The 21,304-nt window shown below is 44.0% G+C and overlaps 1 protein-coding gene across 1 annotated transcript in view; it reads right to left on the reverse strand.

Annotated features, from left to right (window-relative positions):
• Positions 1–21,304, reverse strand: part of TMEM135 (transmembrane protein 135) — a 369,074-nt gene that overhangs the window by 75,754 nt on the left and 272,016 nt on the right. Inside the window, exon 6 of the mRNA XM_077298574.1 lies at positions 4,000–4,046. Within this exon, the coding sequence (XP_077154689.1) occupies positions 4,000–4,046 (47 nt within the window). The remainder of the gene's footprint in view (positions 1–3,999; positions 4,047–21,304) is intronic.

Raw genomic sequence — 21,304 nt, forward strand, 5'->3', positions numbered from 1 at the left:
GTGTTCTCCCAGGCCTGGGAACAAGAGGCCGATTTCCTCTCCACTCTTCGTCTTTCTAGGATGACAGGCCTATGATAAATAGTCACATCAATGCCTGCATGGAACAAAGAGGGATTTTTTTGATTGACAGGAGGAAACCACACAAAAGGAGGAGGATTCACCGCGTCTTCCTCTGGGGATGGAGTTTTTAAGAGCGAGGCGCCTGAAATTGTAGACTTTGAAGGCATCTCCTATGACTTCCAGGTATAGATGTTCCTGATGCTTCCCCAGGTGACGTGACACCGGAGGAGAGGCCAAGAATGGTGAACTTGTAATTCCTGTCCCGTACTGTACACACATAACACTCATCATCCGCCTCCAGGATCTCACGTTTACCACCATGAGGGTCATGTCAACACTTCACCTCTCGCAAAACAACTTTCTCTCTGTAGGAAATGATCGTTCGTTGTACATTATGAGGGTCCTGGTCTAGCATAGACCATAACAAAAAAAATCTACCAACTACAACGCTAAAATAAATTGTACAATATTAAAAAAGTAACCGTCCGTTTAATTTTTAGTCCATAAATCAATAGTACACGTGAAAATAAGAAACTTTGTAATATAACTTATGGCAGAAATCAGCTTGGTTCTCCTACTGGACTTATCGTTCACTCTCGATCTAAGGATAAAAAAATCTGTATGGAGTGAAAAAAAGATTCTCCCATTATTTAGATAGGAGACAGCTGGTGCTTATAAGGTTCTATGGAGAAGGGAGGAGCTCGAGGCCGATGCAGATATTCTGCTGCAAGTTCTCCTTAAATGTTGTTTCAGGGGAACTTGCGGTAGAATATCTGTATCCGCTTCTAGCATCTCTCTTCTCCATAGAACTTTATAGGCACCAACTGTATCCTCCTCTCTCAGTAATGGGAGAATCTGCCTTCACTGAACACAGATTTGACAGTTTTTTTTCTCAAGGAACTAGCAGAGATTAAGATAAGACCAAACTTGTGTCAACAGGAAATTTAAGAAATGAAGTCAATGTCGCCTCCTAATATTTGTGCTTCCTGACATTTACCCATCAGTGGCGTCATTGATCTATGGGGGTTTATCCCTGTTGTCTATTCACCAGGCACAAACAGATCGAAGCTGACGTGTTTCACTTCTCAGGGTCGATTATGGCTGTGGTTTCCAGCTCTCTTCCATCTGGCCAGGAGCTAAGCTTCTTTTCTTCCTGGACTGACTGGCTGCAGCGGTCATGTGATGGAGCATACGCACTGCCGCCACATTATAATAGAGGTTGGATACCCCCATAAAGACGTTATTATGCATCCTATGTATCGCCTTGATTTCTTACTACCACAATTAAAACCAGATAGTGATATATACGGTAACGCTTACTTCACATGTTTGGGGTTTTGTTTCGTTTTTTTCTTACGATTGTAGATTTTTTCAATTTTTATTTTCTGTACATGATTAGGGGCGGAAACCTTGTCTGAGCTTTTAAACAGCATTTAGGCCTATGATTTACTGCAGCCATGTACAGTAGATCATATAAAAAAATATACTGGAGATGGTCATTGACTTTTATGGGATTATGTTGTGGGCATGTACTGAAATCTGTATGAGAAGGGGAAAAGGTGAGCTGTGATATCATACTATGATGGGTGGATCCTGTATTACCTACTGTATATAGAGGTGTTATCAGTCATTGTACAGGAGGAGGAGGTGAGCTGTGACATCACCTATTGTGAATGGTGGATCCTGTGTTATCTACTGTATATAGAGGTGTTATCAGTCATTGTACAGGAGGAGGAGGTGAGCTGTGACATCACCTATTGTGAATGGTGGATCCTGTGCTAGCGACTGTATATAGAGGTGTTATCAGTCATTGTACAGGAGGAGGAGGTGAGCTGTGACATCACCTATTGTTGATGGTGGATCCTTATGTTAGTGACAGTATATAGAGGTTATCAGGCATTGTACAGAAGGAGGAGGTGAGCTGTGACATCAGCTATTGTGAATGGTGGATCCTGTGTTATCTACTGTACATAGAGGTGTTATCTGTCAATGTACAGGAGAAGGAGGTGAGCTGTGACATCACCCATTGTGAATAGTGGATCCTGTGTTATCTACTGTATATAGAGGTGTTATCTGTCATTGTACAGGAGGAGGAGGTGAGCTGTGACATCACCCATTGTGAATAGTGGATCCTGTGTTATCTACTGTATATAGAGGTGTTTTCAGTCACTGTACAGGAGGAGGAGGAGGTGAGCTGTGACATCACCTAGAGTGAATGGTGAATCCTGTGTTATCTACTGTATATAGAAGTGTTATCAGTCATTGTACAGGAGGAGGAGGTGAGCTGTGACATCACCTATTGTGAATGGTGGATCCCGTGTTATCTACTGTATATAGAGGTGTTATCAGTCATTGTAAAGGAGGAGGTGAGCTGTGACATCACCTATTGTGGATAGTGTATTCTGTATTAGTTATATCTGCCATTATAACCCTGCCTGTGATGATAATGAGATGACAGCTGAGAAGTGATCTCTACAGAACAATAATCATCAGTACGTTATGAGGCCATGTTCACACTTTGCGGGTGACCTCTGCAGGTTCTCCCGCAGCGGAATTGATAAATCTGCAGGGCAAAACCGCTGCGGTTATCCCTGCAGATTTATCGAGGTTTGTTTTGCGATTTCCGCTGCGGGATTACTCCTGTACTATTGATGCTGCATATGCAGCAATATGTAGCATCAATAGTAATGTTAAAAATAATAAAAATTGGTTATACTCACCCTCCGATGTCCGGATCTCCTGGGCGCTGCACGCGGCACTCCGGTTCCAAAGATGCTGTGCCGAGAAGGACCTTCTTGACGTCACGGTCATGTGACCGAGGCGTCATCACGGTCATGTGACCGCGACGTCACCGCAGGTCCTGTTCGCACAGCAACTCTGACCGGCCGGCCGCGTGCAGCGCTGAGAGGTGAGTATAACATGATTTTTTATTTTAATTCTTTTTTTTACCCCAAATATGGTTCCCAGGGCCTGGAGGAGAGTCTCCTCTCCTCCACCCCGGGTACCACCCGCACATTAGCCGCTTACTTCCCGCAACGTGGGCACAGCCCCATGCGGGAAGTAAGCGGTTCAATGCTTTCCTATGGGTGCAGAATCGCAGCGATTCTGCACAAAGAAGTGACATGCTGCGGGTTTTAAACCGCTGCGTTTCTGCACGGTTTTTCCCACAGCATGTGCACAGCGGTTTGCGGTTTCCATAGGGTTTACATGTAAATGGAAACGCTATGGAAACTGCTGCGGACCCGCAGCATCAAAATCGCCGCGGTTCCGCGGTAAGAACCGCAAAGTGTGAACATGGCCTGAGACTCACTGGCTAAAGTGAAAACTGTAAAATGTTATAACTCTAAAATCAAGGGTAATTGCATGAAAAAATATAAAATAAAATCTTATCAAAATTGGTAAAATATATCTAACAATATGTTCTCTTTAAATAAGTAATACAGTCAAAACAGTTATTACTGACTTTATTTGTGGCAAATAGCAGCAGTGTGTATGCCGCACTATGGCACTCATGGTGACACATCACTGGGAACCTGTCATGTCCCTAAATTCCTTTTAACCTGCAGTGATAGAGTTAATCCGCAGGATCGCATTACAATGCTGACTGCCCGGCTTACTGACAGCGCGGTTACAGGGAAAAAAGTAACTTAATTTCTCCTGGGAACCGCCGGCTTTCAGTCATAAATGCCGTGAGGGGCTATAGTCATAGCTCAGTATACAGCCAGCAGTGAATGATGGAAAGTCCTGGCACTTTAATTGACAGCTCACAACGCACAATGGCGCTACAGAGCCAGCTGTCAATCAAAGTGCCGGGGCGTGCTTACAGCTGCTCCGGGCACGCCTCTATGACTGAAAGCCGGAGGCTCCCAGGAACAGAGCCAAGTGTTACAGACTATGGCTATTGTGTCTATAAAAAGATTAAACAAGGTAAGTACTTACCGGAAAAAGAACATGTAGAGAGCGGCTGTGATGCAAAACAGAAGGACCTACAAAAAGTAACAAAGACAAAGCAATAAATAATCACAGCAAACACAATGACACGCACAATGCAGGATCAATAAAGTCTCTGCATTCTACATAATAATAAATAGAATTCCGACTTGTACAGGCAGGAGAAATGGCATTAATTTATATAGCAGAGAGAAATTTCATAAAATTAGGTAAACAATGGGAAGACAAAAAACACAGATTTCAACATCATTTGTCTTGAACTGAGATACTTCCTGCATTATACTCCAGAGCTGCACTCACTATTCTGCTGGTGCAGTCACTGTGTACATGCATTACATTACTGATCCTGAGTTATATCCTGTATTATACCCCAGAGCTGCACTCACTATTCAGCTGGTGCAGTCACTGTGTACATACATTACATTACTGATCTTGAGTTACATCCTGTATTATACTCCAGAGCTGCACTCACTATTCTGCTGGTGCAGTCACTGTGTACATACATTACATTACTGATCCTGAGTTATATCCTGCATTATACTCCAGAGCTGCACTCACTATTCTGCTGGTGCAGTCACTGTGTACATGCATTACATTACTGATCCTGAGTTACATCCTGTATTATACTCCAGAGCGGCACTCTCTATTCTGCTGGTGCAGTCACTGTGTACATATATTACACTAGCTGCTTCCAGCCAGCTAACGCTCTAATTAACGCTGCTGGTGATTAAACTAAAGTAAATAATGACAACATACAATAGCGCTTACGCAGGTGGTAAATTAACTTAAAATGAAGTTAATAACAACAATTGTGGTAATGTGGGGGGCGGGATTATGTGTTGTGATGTGGTTGGGGGCAGGATTATCTGTGGTAATGTGGTGGGGGGGCGGGATTATGTATGGTGATGTGGAGGGGGCGGGATTGTGTGGTGATGTGGTGCGGATTGTGTGTGGTGATGGGGTGGGGGTGGAGCTACTGTGCAGGGGGCGGGATTAGCGAGTAATCACGATGCCTCTTATATATAGTATATAGATTACTGATCCCAAGTTAAATCCTGTATTATACTCCAGAGCTGCACTCACTATTCTGCTGGTGCAGTCACTGTGTACATACATTACATTACTAATCCTGTACTGATCCTGAGTCACATCCTGTATTACTCCAGAGCTGCACTCACTATTCTGCTGGTGGATTCACTGTGTACATACATTACTGATCCTGAATCACATCCTGTATTATACCCCAGAGCTGAACTCACTATTCTGCTGGTGCAGTCACTGTGTACATACATTACATTATTGATCCTGAGTTACATCCTGTATTATCCTCCAGAGCTGCACTCACTATTCTGCTGGTGGATTCACTGTGTACATACATTACATTACTGATCCTGAGTTACCTCCTGTATTCTACCCCAGAGCTGCACTCACTATTCTGCTGGTGCAGTCACTGTGTACATACATTACATTACTGATCCTGAATCACATCCTGTATTATACCCCAGAGCTGAACTCACTATTCTGCTGGTGCAGTCACTGTGTACATACATTACATTACTGATCCTGAGTTACATTCTGTATTATACTCCAGAGCTGAACTCACTATTTTGCTGGTGCCGTCACTGTTTCCATACATTACATTACTTATACTGTACTGATCCTGAGTTACATCCTGTATTATACTCCAGAGCTGCACTTACTATTCTGCTGGTGCAGTCACTGTTTCCATACATTACATTACTTATCCTGTACTGATCCTGAGTTACATCCTGTATTATACTCCAGAGCTGCACTCACTACTCTGCTGGTGCAGTCATGTGTACATACATTACTGTTCCTGCCTTACATCTTGTATTATACCCCAGAGCTGCACTCACTATTCTGCTGGTGCAGTCACTGTGTACATACATTACATTACTGATCCTGAGTTACATCCTGTATTATCCCCCAGAGCTGCACTCACTATTCTGCTGGTGCAGTCACTGTGTACATACATTACATTACTGATCCTGAGTTACATCCTGTATTATACTCCAGAGCTGCACTCACTACTCTGCTGGTGCAGTCATGTGTACATACATTACTGTTCCTGCCTTACATCTTGTATTATACCCCAGAGCTGCACTCACTATTCTGCTGGTGCAGTCACTGTGTACATACATTACATTACTGATCCTGAGTTACATCCTGTATTATACCCCAGAGCTGCACTCACTATTCTGCTGGTGCAGTCACTGTGTACATACATTACATTACTGATGCTGAGTTACATCCTGTATTATCCCCCAGAGCTGCACTCACTATTCTGCTGGTGCAATCTCTGTGTACATACATACATTACATTACTGATCCTGCACTGATCTTGCCTTACATCCTGTATTATACTGCAGAGCTGCACTCACTATTCTACATGGACTAGATAGGGCAAGAGTGACTCTCTGACACCATAATCTGTGAATGTGATCTCTGAAGTCTTGTGCACACGTTGCTTATTTTTTCTTGCATGCTTGAACTTCAATACTGCAGCCTATCCATTATTTCTGTGCTCTTTGCAGCATTTTTCACACATTCAAATGAATGGTAAAAAAAAACAAACATACGGTAAGAAAAAATGTGTGTAAAAACGTGTATAAAATGTGTCCGTAACATGGGTATCTTACACAGCACTTTTCCTGCCAACGCTCTGGTTTTTGTGGCAGAAAACTCTGCTGCAAATCCTCTGTGTGTGCACATAGCTTTAGGGCATGTTCAGAATCCAGAATCCACATTGACTAGGACAACTCTGCCCGCTCCTTGTTACTCCCCTCTCCTGGCACCAGGCTCTCAGTATTCTACCTGGTGCAGCCGGATACTCCTGTTCTTCTGGGAATATTATGGTAACCTGGTGCACCCCACTGACGTCACGCTCCTTAGCCTAATAAGCCATCCTAGGCAGCTGGATGCCACATGAGTATTCAGGTAGTCAGCGTCCATACCACTACTTAGGACCTTCACCACTGCTGACATACATGTGAAAAATACTGCACAAACTAATAATACTGACAATTACGATTATATTATATGACTAAAAGAGGTCACAAAAGGAGATAATAAAGTGCCAAATGCCTGAAAATTGACAAGTGCCCTAACAACTTACTTTCCGTAATAATAAAAACAGGACTGGAAAAAATTAACTGAAATAATGAAGTTCTCATATACCTTCTTGTGCACGTCTCAAACACTGCAGGCTAAACTATTATTATCTTGAATTTTTTATACCCTAGTATTGTTATACTTACCTGACCTTTATGTTTAGTGGATCATTTTAACATACAACGACTTGTATGTTATATTATTCATCATGTGAAAACCCGCCTCCTGTGCATTTTATCTTTTTTATCTTGTTTCTAGTTAGCTTCATTGTGTAGATTTCTGCTATTTTGTCATTTAATCAATAACATTTTAAATCTTTTTTGATATTCAGTTGTGTATCATGTTATAGGTTTTGATTCCATGAGGATACACAACGGGGCTTGATCATTTCTATTTTGCTTAAATTTCAATCACTACAAGTGAGTCTACAGACATAATAATTACTGTGCCGCTGGACCATGCTACATCACTACAAGTGAGTCTACGGACACACTGAGCATTATTGGGCAGCTGGACTATGCTACATCACTACAAGTGAGTGTAAGAACATACTGAACATTACGGTGTCTCTGGGCTATGTCACATAACTGCAAGGAAATTTATGGACATACTGGGCACTGCTACGCTGCTGGGCTCTACTGCATCACTATAAGTGAGTCTACAGACATAACAAGTATTATTGTGCCACTGGGCTTTGCTACATCACAGCAAGTAAGTCTACGGACATACTGATCATTAATAGGCTGGTGGGCAGTGATGCATCACTACAAAGGAGTCTATAAACATACCGAGCACTGTTATGCTGCTGGGCTCTGCTGCATCACTATAAGTGAGTCTACGGACATAATAAGTATTATTGTATGGCATTGCTCTGCTACATCACAGCAAGTGAGTCTACGGACATACTGAGCATTATTAGGCTGCTGGACTGTGCTACATCACTACAAAGGAGCCCATAGACATACCACTGTTGTAGCAAAGCCCAGCAGCCCATCACTATAAGCGAGTCTACAGACATAAGTATTATTGTACGGCAGGGCTCTGCTACATCACAGTAAGTCTATGGACATACTGAGCATTAATAGGCAGCTGTGCTGTGCTACATCACTACAAAGGAGCCTATAGACATACCAAGCACTGTTGTAGCAGAGCCCAGCAGCACATCACTATAAGCGAGTCTACAGACATAAGTATTACTGTACCTCTGGACTATGCTACATCACAACAAGTGAGTCTACAGACATACCGAGCACAGCTGTGCAGCGGGGCTCTGTTGCATCACTAAAAGTGAGTCTACAAACATAAAAAAGTATTGCAGTACCGATGGACTATGCTACTGTTCTGAATTCCGTTCTTGGGCTCCCTCCTGTGGTTATGAATGGTACTTTTGTGAGTTCTGCCCTTGGGCTCCCTCTGGTGGTTTCGAGTGGAACTGCTGCTCCTTGAGGTTCTGCAGCAGCTGCTTTCACTAATCTGCTCCACTGGCCTTGCTATTTAACTTGGCTCTGGTCTGTAGTCCATGCCAGCTGTCAATGTTCTCTGGGTTGGATTCAGATCTCTACTTGGATTTCTCTGATGGCCTGTCCATTTCAGCATAAGATAAGTTCTTGCTAGTTCTTTGGTTGTCCATTTGCTTTGGACCTTACTGCTCAGTTAAGTTATGTTTCTTTTGTCCAGCTTGTCATTATGAAATATTCAGGCTAGTTGGAAGCTCTGGGGAAGCAGATTTGCCCCTCCACACCGTGAGTCGGTGTGGAGATCATTTTTGTAAACTCTGCGTGGATTTTTAGTTTTTAATACTGACCGCACAGTATCCTTTTCTATTTTCTGTCTATCTAGATTAGAATTGGCCTCCTTTGCTAAAATCTGATTTCATTTCTGTGTATGTCATTTCCCTCTCTACTCACGGTTAATATTTGTGGGGGGCTATCTTTCCTTTTGGGAATTTCTCTGAGGCGAGATAGTTTTCTGTTTCCATCTTTAGGGGTGGCTAGTTCTTAGGCTGTGACGAGGCATCTAGGGAGTGACAGGAACGTCCCACGGCTATTTCTAGTGTTGGTGTTAGGATTAGGAACTACCACCTCCCAGAGCTTGTCCCATGACTCATTTTACCCACCAGGTCATATCAGTGCTTCTCCGTAACCACCAGGTCATAACAGTACAGCTGGCCCACAATGTGTTGAATGCATCTCAAAAGAGGGAAAAGAAAGTTCTGAGCCATTTTTTTTTCCTTTGTAGCTTGTTTTGTCTTTTTTTTCCCCTTGATCTTTGGGTGGTTCCGGATTTTGGTGCTGATATGGAGGTTCAGGGTCTGTTCTCGCGTGTTGATCAGCTCGCTGCAAGGGTACAGAGTATCCAAAATTATGTTGTTCAGACTCCGGTTCTGGAGCCTAGAATTCCTATTCCTGATTTGTTTTCTGGGGATAGATCTAAATTTCTGAACTTTAAAAATAACTGCAGATTGTTTTTTGCTTTGAGACCCTGTTCCTCTGGTGACCCCATTCAGCAGGTGAAGATTGTCATTTCTCTGCTGCGTGGAGACCCGCAGGACTGGGCATTCTCCCTAGAGCCAGGGAATCCTGCATTGCTCAATGTAGATGCATTTTTTCAAGCACTCGGACTGCTGTATGATGAACCTAATTCTGTGGATCAGGCAGAAAAAATCTTGCTGGCTCTGTGTCAGGGTCAGGAAGCAGCAGAAGTATACTGCCAGAAATTTAGAAAGTGGTCTGTGCTCACAAAATGGAATGAGGATGCCCTAGCAGCTATTTTCAGAAAGGGTCTTTCTGAAGCCCTTAAAGATGTTATGGTGGGGTTCCCCATACCTGCTGGTTTGAACGAATCAATGTCTCTGGCCATTCAGAGTGATCGGCGCCTGCGCGAGCGTAAGGTTGTGCACCATATGGCGGTGTCCTCTGGGCTGAGTCCTGAGCCTATGCAATGTGATAGGATTTTGACTAGAGCGGAACGGCAGGAATTCAGACGTCAGAATGGGCTGTGTTTTTACTGTGGTGACTCTACTCATGCTATTTCTGATTGCCCGAAGCGTACTAAGAGGGTCGCTAGGTCTGTTACCATTAGTACTGTACAGCCTAAATTTCTCTTGTCTGTTACCCTGATTTGCTCATTGTCGTCCTTTTCTGTAATGGCATTTGTGGATTCTGGCGCTGCCCTGAACTTAATGGACTTAGAATTTGCCAAGCGCTGTGGTTTTTCCTTGGAGCCTTTGCAGAGTCCTATTCCCTTGAGGGGGATAGATGCTATGCCATTGGCCAAGAATAAACCTCAGTACTGGACACAGTTGACCATGTACATGGCTCCAGCACATCAGGAAAATATTCGTTTTTTGGTGTTGCATAATTTGCATGATGTTGTTGTACTGGGTTTTCCATGGTTACAGCTACATAATCCGGTGCTGGATTGGAAATCTATGTCTGTGACTAGTTGGGGTTGCCAAGGGATGCATTGTGATATTCCTTTGATGTCGATTTCCTCTTCCCCCTCTTCTGAAGTTCCTGAGTTTTTGTCGGATTTCCAGGATATATTTGATGAGCCCAAGTCCAGTTCCCTACCTCCTCATAGGGACTGTGATTGTGCTATTAACTTGATTCCTGGCTGTAAGTTCCCTAAGGGTCGACTCTTCAATCTGTCTGTGCCAGAGCATGCCGCTATACGGAGTTATGTAAAGGAGTCCTTAGAGAAGGGGCATATTCGCCCGTCTTCGTCACCGTTGGGAGCGGGGTTCTTTTTTGCTGCCAAGAAGGATGGCTCCTTGAGGCCCTGTATAGATTATCGCCTTCTCAATAAGATCACGGTCAAATTCCAGTACCCTTTACCTTTATTTTCTGATTTGTTTGCTCGGATTAAGGGGGCTAGCTGGTTTACCAAGATCGACCTTCGAGGGGCGTATAATCTTGTTCGTATTAAACAGGGCGATGAATGGAAAACAGCATTTAATACGCCCGAAGGCCATTTTGAATATCTTGTGATGCCTTTCGGGCTCTCTAATGCTCCATCTGTGTTTCAGTCCTTTATGCATGATATTTTCCGGGATTATCTGGATAAGTTCATGATTGTATATTTGGATGATATTTTGGTTTTTTCCGATGATTGGGAGTCTCATGTGAAGCAGGTGCTGATGTGGTGAATTGGTCCTCTGCGGCTGTGGAGGCCTTTCAGGAGCTTAAACCTCGCTTTACTTCTGCCCCTGTACTGCGTCAGCCAGATGTTTCTCTCCCTTTTCAGGTTGAGGTTGACGCTTCTGAGATTGGGGCAGGGGCCGTTTTGTCTCAGAGAAGTTCTGATGGCTCTTTGATGAAACCGTGTGCTTTCTTCTCCAGAAAGTTTTCGCCTGCTGAGCGTAATTATGATGTCGGCAATCGGGAATTGTTGGCTATGAAGTGGGCATTTGAGGAGTGGCGACATTGGCTTGAGGGAGCTAAGCATCGCGTTGTGGTCTTGACCGACCATAAGAATCTGATTTACCTCGAGTCTGCCAAGCGGTTGAATTCTAGACAAGCTCGATGGTCTCTGTTTTTCTCCCGTTTTGATTTTGTGGTCTCGTATCTTCCGGGATCTAAGAATGTGAAGGCTGATGCCCTTTCTAGGAGTTTTTTGCCTGATTCTCCGGGAGTCCTTGAGCCGGCTGGTATTCTCAAGGAGGGGGTTATTCTTTCTGCCATCTCCCCTGATTTGCGGCGGGTGCTTCAGGAGTTTCAGGCTGATAAACCTGACCGCTGCCCCGTGGGGAAACTGTTCCTGATAGATGGACTAATAAGGTAATTTCTGAGATTCATTGTTCTGTATTGGCTGGTCATCCTGGGATTTTTGGTACCAGAGATTTGGTTGCCAGGTCCTTTTGGTGGCCTTCCTTGTCGCGGGATGTGCGTTCTTTCGTGCAGTCCTGTGGGACCTGTGCCCGGGCCAAGCCCTGCTGTTCCCCTGCTAGTGGGTTGCTTTTGCCTTTGCCGGTCCCTGGGAGGCCCTGGACGCATATTTCCATGGATTTTATTTCTGATCTTCCTGTTTCTCAGAAGATGTCTGTCATCTGGGTGGTTTGTGACCGGTTTTCTAAGATGGTCCATTTGGTACCTTTGCCTAAGTTGCCTTCCTCCTCTGATTTGGTTCCATTGTTCTTTCAGCATGTGGTTCGGTTGCATGGCATTCCGGAGAATATTGTGTCTGACAGAGGTTCCCAGTTCGTTTCTAGGTTTTGGCGGTCCTTTTGTGCTAGAATGGGCATTGATTTGTCTTTTTCGTCAGCATTTCATCCTCAGACAAATGGCCAAACGGAGCGAACCAATCAGACCTTGGAAACCTATTTGAGATGCTTTGTGTCTGCTGATCAGGATGATTGGGTGACCTTCTTGCCATTGGCCGAGTTTGCCCTTAATAATCGGGCTAGTTCGGCTACTTTGGTTTCACCTTTTTTTTTTAACTTCGGTTTTCATCCTCGTTTTTCTTCGGGGCAGGTTGAGCCTTCGGACTGTCCTGGTGTGGATTCTGTGGTGGACAGGTTGCAGCGGATTTGGACTCATGTGGTGGACAATTTGACGTTGTCTCAGGAAAAGGCTCAACGTTTTGCTAACCGTCGTCGGTGCGTTGGTCCCCGGCTTCTTGTTGGGGATTTGGTCTGGTTGTCTTCTCGTCATGATCCTATGAAGGTTTCTTCCCCTAAGTTCAAGCCTCGCTTTATTGGTCCTTATAAGATTTCTGAAATTATCAATCCTGTGTCTTTTCGTTTGGCCCTTCCAGCTTCTTTTTCCATTCATAATGTGTTCCATAGATCTTTGTTGCGGAGATATGTGGTGCCCATGGTCCCCTCCGTTGACCCTCCTGCTCCAGTGTTAGTTGAGGCGGAGTTGGAGTATGTGGTGGAGAAGATTTTGGATTCTCGTCTTTCGAGGCGGAAGCTTCAGTATCTGGTTAAGTGGAAGGGTTATGGCCAGGAGGATAATTCTTGGGTTTTTGCCTCCGATGTCCATGCTGCCGATTTGGTTTGTGCTTTTCATTTGGCTCGTCCTGATCGGCCTGGGGGCTCTGGTGAGGGTTCGGTGACCCCTCCTCAAGGGGGGGTACTGTTGTGAATTCCGTTCTTGGGCTCCCTCCTGTGGTTATGAATGGTACTTTTGTGAGTTCTGCCCTTGGGCTCCCTCTGGTGGTTTTGAGTGGAACTGCTGCTCCTTGAGGTTCTGCAGCAGCTGCCTTTCACTAATCGGCTCCACTGGCCTTGCTATTTAACTTGGCTCTGGTCTGTAGTCCATGCCAGCTGTCAATGTTCTCTGGGTTGGATTCAGATCTCTACTTGGATTTCTCTGATGGCCTGTCCATTTCAGCATAAGATAAGTTCTTGCTAGTTCTTTGGTTGTCCATTTGCTTTGGACCTTACTGCTCAGTTAAGTTATGTTTCTTTTGTCCAGCTTGTCATTATGAAATATTCAGGCTAGTTGGAAGCTCTGGGGAAGCAGATTTGCCCCTCCACACCGTGAGTCGGTGTGGAGATCATTTTTGTAAACTCTGCGTGGATTTTTAGTTTTTAATACTGACCGCACAGTGTCCTTTTCTATTTTCTGTCTATCTAGATTAGAATTGGCCTCCTTTGCTAAAATCTGATTTAATTTCTGTGTATGTCATTTCCCTCTCTACTCACGGTTAATATTTGTGGGGGGCTATCTTTCCTTTTGGGAATTTCTCTGAGGCGAGATAGTTTTCTGTTTCCATCTTTAGGGGTAGCTAGTTCTTAGGCTGTGACGAGGCGTCTAGGGAGTGACAGGAACGTCCCACGGCTATTTCTAGTGTTGGTGTTAGGATTTGGAACTGCGGTCAGTAAAGCTACCACCTCCCAAAGCTTGTCCCATGACTCATTTTACCCACCAGGTCATATCAGTGCTTCTCCGTAACCACCAGGTCATAACAGCTACATCACAAGTGAGTCTACAGACATACCCAGCACAGCTGTGCAGCGGGGCTCTTCTACATGACTCTTAGTGAGTCTCTGACCTACTCTACTCTACTCCATTGCTTCAGTAAGGCTCCTGATCTACTTAACTCTGCCACATCGCTGAACGTTCTCTGCTGTACCATTTGCTTGACTCTGCTACATCGGTCTCCCTACGCTCAGCTTCCATTCCTACCTGACCGCCCTGTTACACCAGCGTCAATCTGTCTATCCTGCTTCGAGGATCCACTTCACCAGGTGAGACATTCCGGATCGGCAGCACGCTCATTGTACAAGTTATCTGTCTTTGGCTGTGAAAAGTTTCAATTCACAGTTTGCAAGAAGAGATCTTACAAATGGCAAAGGATGATAAGAAAGTGATGGCGCTTTATTTACACAGTTAGGAACCTGGTTGTCGGCCCCTTAACACTTCCTTGTGAAAACGCGAAGCGTGCGGCAGAGATTGTAACGCCATCCGTCTCTCTGATCTACCGGATACCCTTGAAGTAGTAAGAGATACAAGAGGGAAAGATTTACAAGATGCTATTAATATTTGTACCCTCTCAAGAAATCTTAGAACTGGATCTGCCCCCTCAAGAAATTGCTAAAAGTGCTGTACTGTCAATTACAAGAACTGCCTACAAGCTGTGAAAATATCTGGGAGGCGAAAAACGCTTAAAATAGAAATTATACGGGAGGGAAAAATAAATGAAAGGGTATGTAAACTTTTGCAAACATGTTTTCTTCATGCATATAATGCAACTCAGCAAATAGACTTGATAAAGGAAGATCTGTTCGCCATCCTGATTTCTTTTCTCAAAACTTTAATTTTTGACTGTTCCTCTGTTAAACCTCCTGGAAATGTCGGAACGCAGTCAGCAAAGATTGGACAGTTTTAAAGTGTGTAAGCAGACTCCCCTTTCACATGGGGTCACAGTAAACTGACGTTTCCAGGAGTAATAACAGAGGAACATCATAAACCTGTATTATATTTAAAAAAATAAATAAATAAAAATTTACAGATTTTTATTTTACAAAGAGTACAGTTAGTGATATGTCAGAAAAGGGGACAGGTACAAAACAGAACAGACCACAAATCGGGGATCAAGCCCGACCTGTAGTAGTCCCACTAATTGGATACCCATCCACACAACTTTTATGACATTGTCTAACAATATTAGATTCTGACCTCTTTCTCTCTCACTGTCCCCATTCTTCTTTCTCTTAGTGTTAGAGATAGCAGCAAGGAGGGTTGCACAGAGATCTGCAGTATGGAGAGGGGACAAAGCATCTACAGTCTTGGGAAGGACAAGAAAAGCTATAGAGAAGGAGGAAAGAACATTAAGAGGAAACATGTGCAGGATAGAAGCTGTGCTGATATTTCAGCTAATGAAGACAGAGCCACCCTGAATACACAAAAACCTCACATGCAGCCTATATTACTGGGAGGGAAACTCCCACAAGAGAAAAAGCTGAAACTTGGTTCAGGCTGCAAACTCATCAAACTCTTATCAGGTGGCCTAAAAGTAAATGAAAGAATTAAGCTATAATAATCTGGGTGTTTTTCAAGATTTGTTCTTTTTTATCCAAGCCCATCTTAAAGTCCAGTGGAACCAAACTGGACTATGGCTCCCATTCCCAGGGCCCGCATTACAGTACGCCCTTGAGTTTTCCCTAGGATATAAAATGCATTTCCAACATGTAAAAACTTTAATTCAGAGAGTTAAAATTCTGAATATATTTGGGGATCTTCTATTATTATAGAACACCCTGAAAAAAAGCTACTACCGTGCTCAAATATGTGATAAGATCTACCAACTGACATATCAGCCGATGCTAATTTTTTTTTAGAAATGGGAACAGGGGTGGACATGTAAGGAGGTGGCGGGGACCCTTGACTGCATCCTCTCTCCTACACACCGTGCCCAATGCGGCACCCCCATGATTCCCTCATGTTTTACATTGTTATGCTGTGTATTAATGTGTAATGTGCTGTATATGCTATGTAACTGCATTTGTACATAGTTGGCTTAGGGACGGAAGGAGAAAAAAAGGGGGTCAGTCCACCAGGCTTACAGGAGAAGGATTTCCTGTTTTTGCAGCAGAGCCCGGGCAGGCTTGCCTGAGGCAGGACGCCTATCACAGCCCAGAACAAAGTACCACAGTCTGGGGGATACAAGCTGCCAAAAACTGTGTGGACGGCCCTTGTGTTGTGGGACCATCCCCAGAAGGACCCGGATGGGAACTGGTGATGCTGGACCGGCTCATGGAGTTGCAGTGATAGCGCAGGAAACTACTTTATTTTCTTCATGTTAGCTCATGTTCATTAAAGTTTCTAACGGACAGAATTGTGACCTGTGGTGTATCTGAGAGCAATCCTGTGATAGAGGTAACTGACTGTGCTGTGGGACTGGGACTTTATCTGTCTTTCTATGTGCAAGCGGCTGGGGGGCTCACTGACTGTTTCTTAGTGGACTTGCCCATGACCACCACCCTGTGCCACCATGTTACAGACATACTATTAGTGCAACCTGGGCAGCCACATATGGGTCCAAGAGGTGATGGGGCCATGACCAGCTCCAAAGCAGCAAACAGCTTCTGTCTCAGACACAAAGAAGGGCCCATATGTTATTGCACAGGGGCCCTCTTCGGTCTGTGTCCGCCACTGGTATGGGCCTATAGATCAGTGCCAGATATGGCTCCATACATCTTGTATGGGCGCAGTATAAATAAGGAATATCCTGCGTTGGATGCCACAATGTCCAACGTGTGGTCAGAACAGGTGGCACCTAACCTTGTTGATGTCTACCACCATGTGCTCAATTAGCAGAACAGACACCCTATCTGCCGGGTTTTATCGCTCATCAATAGAAGGCTTTATCCTATTTACCTCCCAGTCAAAAGGCTCTAAAGCCAGTGGCTGTTCTCTCCTGCCATTGTGCATAAACACGACTATCTACAGATCCTCCCCCGGATTACAGCCCGATGTGTTCATGTTAAAAAAAAAAAAGAAGGGAGAAGAATAAAACAATTTGTCAGCTAATAGCTGGGCGGTGTGCCGACGGCACCACACCTTTGCCCAGGCAGCTGTAGGCAACTCTACTTGTAACCGTGCCAAACAGCTTAAGCATCCTGTAGACAGGTAGTAGGATGAAAAAAGCAGATTAACGTGTGATATTGAACAAGAGATTATGGGGATTCGGGTTTAAAATGACTGAAAGTGGCATGTGTCGTGCAGAATCAACCTCCGATATATCACACCTGTCAACGGAAGACAATCATGATAATTCCAAGGCCCATTCTTTCCAGATCAGCACTTACGAGCCCTCGAGAGATCGCCGTGAAGTGAGGCCGACGCTCTAAGATCCAATTCATTAGGTTTATTAAATCTTAATCATACCATAAATGGCGGAGGAAGTTTACGTCTCCAAGGTACAGACCAGAGGAATTAAGGGCTTATCTGAAGATTTCCTAGTTCCTTTCTTATAGTGTACGTAAAGCTGATCGGAAATATGGCCATGCTGTTTAGTTGGCACGTCAAATCAAACGCGGGAGGTCCAAGGTGGTGGGTTATTATTTCCAGATGTTTCATTTTTTTTGTTTTTGTTTTCACTTGTGAGTGGTAATCAATTGTGCAAATCGATTAGCAGGACCCTGTTCCCCATCGATAATTTCTGTATTTCATGGCCATCAGACGGGAGCCTTGAGAACCACCTTCTACCTCCCGACCTCCACGGCGCTTTTCTCAATTACCCAGCCTGGCACAACGTCACATCGCTATGAGGATGCTGGGTCAGGCCAGCTAATAAAAAGAGGACCTGTGAATGCCAACATGTAAGCGGCAGTTCGCATGGCTCTCATCCGGTGGCCACAGATTACTGCAGTGGCCACTCATCCAGGTCCTGTGAATCGAGTCGGACTACCTCTCATGCAGGATTGCAACTAATCAACTGTCCACAGAATAGATGATAACTTACTGATTTCTGAATGTCTGAGTACTTGGACCCCCCCATTGATCGCGAGAAAGAGACTTAAGAGTGCCCGGCTTGAATGACGCACTTCAAGCATGTGTCCAGCCGCTCCAATTAAAGTCTATGGTCTAATCAAAAGAGGAGCCTCGGATGCCGTCAGGTAGGTGGCCGTACACAAGACTCACGTCCAGTGGCCATGGACTACTGACCTGGCTGCAGGACCAGAGGTCCCTTGAACAGATTAGCTAATCTGTAGTAATACTTTTACAGCTGTTTTCACATCATCAATTACAGATTGCGCTAAGAACCATCACCAAAATTGGTTGGCAAAATGGCAGAAACCCAACGGATCCTATTAAAGTCAGTTGGGTGCCGTTAATATCCATCATAGGACACATTTGGTACTGCCATGATTTTTGTTGTTCTGCTCTTATGGCAGAGCAAAACAAAAGGAATGGAGAAAAGGTCTTCGGTCTATAACTGAGGGGGTGAATATCTTCGGTGACCATACATTTTTCCAAAATTTTGTATGGTTGCACAATAACAATAGATGGTGGTGACCACTCAAGAGTTTAGGAAGGAAAAGACTTAGACCACATGAAGAGGTCACTAAGGGGGAGTTGGGATGCATGTGTATGGGGAACGCGCATTCATGTGTTATGAATTGGGAGAAAGGAGTATGGAGATGTTTTTACACTAGCTGATGGCTACACGTGGGCCGATTGGCGGTCATTTAAAAGCCCGTTTAGAGATGACACCTGCGCTTCTATGGCACAAAGAATAATTGCTAACATCATCATTCCGTGCGCACAGACTGTCATCTTCTCGGCAGCACATGTCCTGTTTGCACTGGATGATGTGTTGCCGAAAAATGATGATCTGACGAACGAGCATTTTTACTTTAATGAGATATTATATTGTTGCTATAAAAGTCAATTATTAGATGACCAATTAAGATCTGGACCTGAAAGACACTGAGGCTTCCAGAAGCAACATTTGGATGGTGCCATGATAAAAAAATAACATAAAAATAATTCTACCAAATGTGTTTCAATTTTGCTATCTGTACTGCAATTTTTCCAGCCTTCAGTTTTTATCGGTGGGTCAGAATCTATAGGATAGAATTATTTGACAGACTTGGTTATCCATATACAGCACCTAGTGAAGTCCAGCACACTTGTTTTGCAACCATTCAAGGTCAAGACCTTGGAGACCTTTGCTCTCAGCAATATGGTTTTCAACTGCCCTTTTTTTTTCTTAATGCTTAAAGTTCAATGCTAAGGCAGCATCTCCTGGGTTATTTCCAAAACACTTCTAAATCAAAGTAAAGGTCATCGTGGTCAGGTCTAAATACCAGTGTAGACTCTCTAGTGGAACAAGACCTACAAGAAACTCCAGGCCAACAAAGACACATCCTGCTGTGTAGATGATTACTGGTGAAGTGGAGCCCCACTGTCGCATGTAATCCTTTACAATGACCAGGCACGGAGCTAAATACTTGCCCTTTCCTATATATAAGGTTTAATTAGTCATAGTTTCTCAATAAAATGGACTAATTGGCATGGCCCCGACCATAGGAATCCACCACATTAAAGAAACATTGATGACTTATTTCCGGAGAGCTTTGCATTTGAGTTGACACAGAAATTAAATGCAACTACTTAATTCTTACTACGGTACTTTTAGACATTCTACTATAGTTATGATATTGGTTAATATTACTACCTTTAGACATTTCCTTGTTACTTATGGAACCACCTCTTCGATTTACGGCCAGGAACACCATCACGCTTGGTTTGTTTCAGAGGTATTTTGGCATCCACTGAATTATTGGACAGCATATGAAGCTTCATGTTGAAGCAGGGAGCATCTACATATCAATATCACATGCTGATTGGCAGTGACTATGAAGTCTGTCCACGATCAGTTGGGGCAAGAAAGCCATTGTCCAAAACTGAACAACTCCCTAAAAAGTGCCCTTCAGTGGAGTTCATACGGTTAAGGCTTGCAAATAGGAGCTAGTAAAGTCATGTGTCCATACTAAATGCCCCCCCCACCCATGTTGGAAGTGCTTTATAGCGAATAATTAGACCAAGTCCTCTTACCCAAGCTGAGTTGGTTCATGTACACCAACGTCTACCAGTGTGTACACCCAACACTATCACTAAGGAAATATTGGAAATGAAGGTTGCACTTCAGGGTTGACCAAGTCTTGGCAGAAGAGCCCAAAATTCTGTTAGTAGAAGAGATTATAGTTATTGTAAAAGAAGAAGATTATTGTTTTTGAAAACCACCAATGTTGAGGATTAGGGTTGAGCGACCTTTAGTTTTTTAGGGTCGAGTCGGGTTTGTGAAACCCGACTGTCTTAAAAGTCGAGTCGAGTGAAATCGGCCGACCACCGTGAAAAGTCGGGTTTCGGCCGAAACACGAAACCCAATGAAGGATTTTTTTTTTTTTTTCTCTCTCTCTCTCTCTCTCCCCTCCGTCCCAGCACAGAAAATTTCGTATTGCACATTCCAAATCCCTACTGCGCACAAGCGATAACATGACGATAGGCGTTCACTCCCCTAAGACCTATGTCATCACTCTGCCCACGCTCATTCATTGGCTGAAAAAATGGCGCTAAACGCGTCATACGAAACGCGACTTTAGCGCCAAGATCGCGTACCGCATGGCCGACCACGCACAGGGATCGGGTCGGGTTTCATGAGACGCCGACTTTGCCAAAAGTCGGCGACTTATGAAAATGCACGACCCGTTTCGCTCAACCCTATTGAGGATCATTATATGTAGAGTCAGCAGAAAGTGCCTACTATTAGTGTTCCATGTTATTGTCGAGTACCTCCCAGCTATCATCTGCTTTTCCCACACAGTGCAGAAGGAGTTATTAAGATTCCAATAGAATCTAGTATGTTATTACATTCCAGCCGGGTTTTGTTGATATGAGGACCTTTAATGACCATTTTTATCATGACATGTTTGCTAAACATGCACTAATGTGGAGAGCCGCTGACGTTGGACAGTGCATGAGGCTCCGAAGGAGGGAAATCCAAAACAAAAGAGGAGTGAGGGCAAGGAGTGGGTTATTTGCTCTCTACGGTCAGACACATAAGACCGTATTACGGATCCTAAAGATCCATATTATGAAGCCCGTAACCTGCTATGGGTTCATACTGTACAGTACAGTTGGGTTCTTCTTATTTTTATGGTTAAAGGTTCATTAACAGAGGTACCATAAAGCAGCACAAGGAA

Source organism: Ranitomeya variabilis, chromosome 3, assembly GCF_051348905.1.
Source record: "Ranitomeya variabilis isolate aRanVar5 chromosome 3, aRanVar5.hap1, whole genome shotgun sequence".
Lineage (NCBI taxonomy): Eukaryota > Metazoa > Chordata > Amphibia > Anura > Dendrobatidae > Ranitomeya > Ranitomeya variabilis.